The sequence below is a fragment of the Scardinius erythrophthalmus genome, assembly GCF_964197995.2.
Source record: "Scardinius erythrophthalmus genome assembly, chromosome: 12".
Lineage (NCBI taxonomy): Eukaryota > Metazoa > Chordata > Actinopteri > Cypriniformes > Leuciscidae > Scardinius > Scardinius erythrophthalmus.
Genome location: NC_138232.1, coordinates 43,501,279 through 43,503,778, shown reverse-complemented (window position 1 = coordinate 43,503,778; position 2,500 = coordinate 43,501,279). Strand labels below are relative to the sequence as shown.

The window sequence follows — 2,500 nt, the reverse complement described above, 5'->3', positions numbered from 1 at the left end:
GCCAATATATCGGTTATTGGTTTTTAAATATAAAGAATGATCGGTTACTGGTATAGGCCAAAATTTTCATATTGGTGCATCCCCATAATATTGTACATGATTTATGGGAGCACATCATTATAGTTTTAATAATGTTGAATGAGAATAAGTTCCTCTTCAGCATCTCTTCTCTTCTCTGATGACGAGGGCGGGGCTATAACCTGTCACTCACATGAGATCAGCCAATAGCAAACCACAAACATCCAATCAATTCCTTACAGACACAATCAAGCCCCGCCCACATTTGTTCTTGTTCAAATTAAAATGTATTAGTGTGAACAAGGCCTCAAACTCTGGTTCAGACCAAACAGCTGATTGGCTGCAGTGGGTCATGTGACAGTGCTGCTCACCTGTGGTTGGCTGTAGTGCTCCAGGCTCATGGTGACCACATTGATGCAGATGATGAGGGTGATGAAGAGGTCCAGATAATGACTGGTGCAGAACGAGTGAATCATCAGACGAACGCGGCCGTACGAGGCGTAATACGGCAGACGCTGGGCCTCTGCACACACACAATGTTTATTGTTATTAATATCATCATAACTGGCACCTTTATTTCACCTTCATGTTTCTCGCCACTGATTTTTAATGAAGTTTGTTTCCGCCAGGGAGTAAAAAATAAAAAGGCCATTGCAAATTTTTTATCTCACAATTCTGACTTTTTTCTCGCAATTGCATGTTTTTATCTTGCAAATTTGACTGTTTTAAAATGTGATATAAACTCGCAAATCTGAGTTTTTTCCTCGCAATTGCAATTTATAAGTCAGAATTATGAGAAATAAACTTGCAACTGCAATTAATATTCTGCAAAATAAAATCAGAATTGCAATATATAAATTGCTAGATATAAAAAAATTCTCTTAGAATTGTGAGATATAAATCTCCAATGGCAAGAAAATTTCTGCGATAAAACGTCTGCGATAAAACGTCAGAATTGCAATACGTAAAATCATAATTATTACTTAGAAGTTATAAAGTCTGAAAAACAAAGTCAGAATTGCAATATATAAAATCAAGATTCTTTGTGAAAAAAGTCGTAATAAACAGTATAAATATACTAAGATATACAGTTTTTTTTCTCAGAATTGTCAGATATAAACTCACAATTGCAAGAAAATTCTGAAATTGTCAGATAACAATTCCCTTTTTTATTCATTTTTTTATTCCATGACGGAAACCAGCTTCCATAGATTTTATTATGTGTGTTGATGCTATGACAAGAAGCACACCAATAGAGTGCTGATATTAAACTGAATGTGATGGATGGATGGATGGATGGATGGATGGATGGATGGATGGATGGATGGATGGATGGATGGATGGATAGACTGATGGATGGATGGATGGATGATGGATGGATGGATGGATGGATGGATGGATGGATGGATGGATGGATAGACTGATGGATGTATACTCTGATGGATAGATAGACAGATGGATAGATGGATGGATGGATGGATGGATGGATGGATGGATGGATGATGGATGGATGGATGGATGATGATGGATGGATGGATAGACTGATGGATGTATACTCTGATGGATAGATAGACTGATGGATAGATGGATGGATGGATGGATGGATGGATGATGGATGATGGATGGATGGATGGATGGATGATGGATGATGGATGGATGGATGGATGATGATGGATGGATGGATGGATGGATGGATGGATGGATGATGGATGGATGGATGGATGTATAGACTGATGGATGGACGGATGGATGGATGGATGATGGATGGACTGATGGTCTGATGGAGTGATAGTGATAGAGTGATAGTGTAATAGACTGATAGAGTGATTGACATAGAATGATAGACAGATAGTGATTGACAGATATAGTGATAGACTGATAGAGTGATGGACTGATAGAGTGATAGAGTGATGGGTGGATGAGTGCTCACTGCGCCTCCTCCTGTCGAGCCGCTGCTGCCGCTTCTCCTGCCGCCGCTGGAACTCCTCCACCTCCTGATGCTGACGGCACTTGTGGAAGTTCTCCACCACCACTCCCACAAACATGTTCAGCACGAAGAAGCTGACGATCAGCAGGAACGAGATGAAGTACAGCAGCATCCAGGGGTTGTTGTTTTTGACGGGCTGAACAGAAACGCACAAGAGAATCATCTGAATCCTGATCGGGCCAGCGAATATTATAATATCATTATTATATAATATCATCAATGCACATGATGAATTACAGTTTTTCTGAATGGCTAAAAACACTAAATCTCGTTCTCTGAACCAAATTCTCAAAAGCCGAAACTAATTTGTCGAATAAATCACTCTTTCTTTAAAACACATCTTGTAAAACAACAACAGGAAGAGGATGAGGAAGAGGGAGAGGAGGAAGAGGATGAGGAAGAGGGAGAGGAGGAAGAAGAAGAGGATGAGAATGAGGAAGAGAAGGACAAGGAGGAAGAGGATGAGGACGAGGAGGAAGAGAAAGAGGAGGAAGA

At 40.0% G+C, this 2,500-nt stretch overlaps 1 protein-coding gene across 1 annotated transcript in view; it reads right to left on the bottom strand.

The window, feature by feature from the left end:
- cacna1ib (calcium voltage-gated channel subunit alpha1 Ib) overlaps positions 1-2,500 on the bottom strand; it is a 110,984-nt gene that overhangs the window by 28,742 nt on the left and 79,742 nt on the right. Inside the window, exons 24-25 of the mRNA XM_081380547.1 lie at positions 1,949-2,141; positions 390-541 (exon numbers count right to left, since the gene is read on the bottom strand). Of these exons, the coding sequence (XP_081236673.1) occupies positions 390-541; positions 1,949-2,141 (345 nt within the window). The remainder of the gene's footprint in view (positions 1-389; positions 542-1,948; positions 2,142-2,500) is intronic.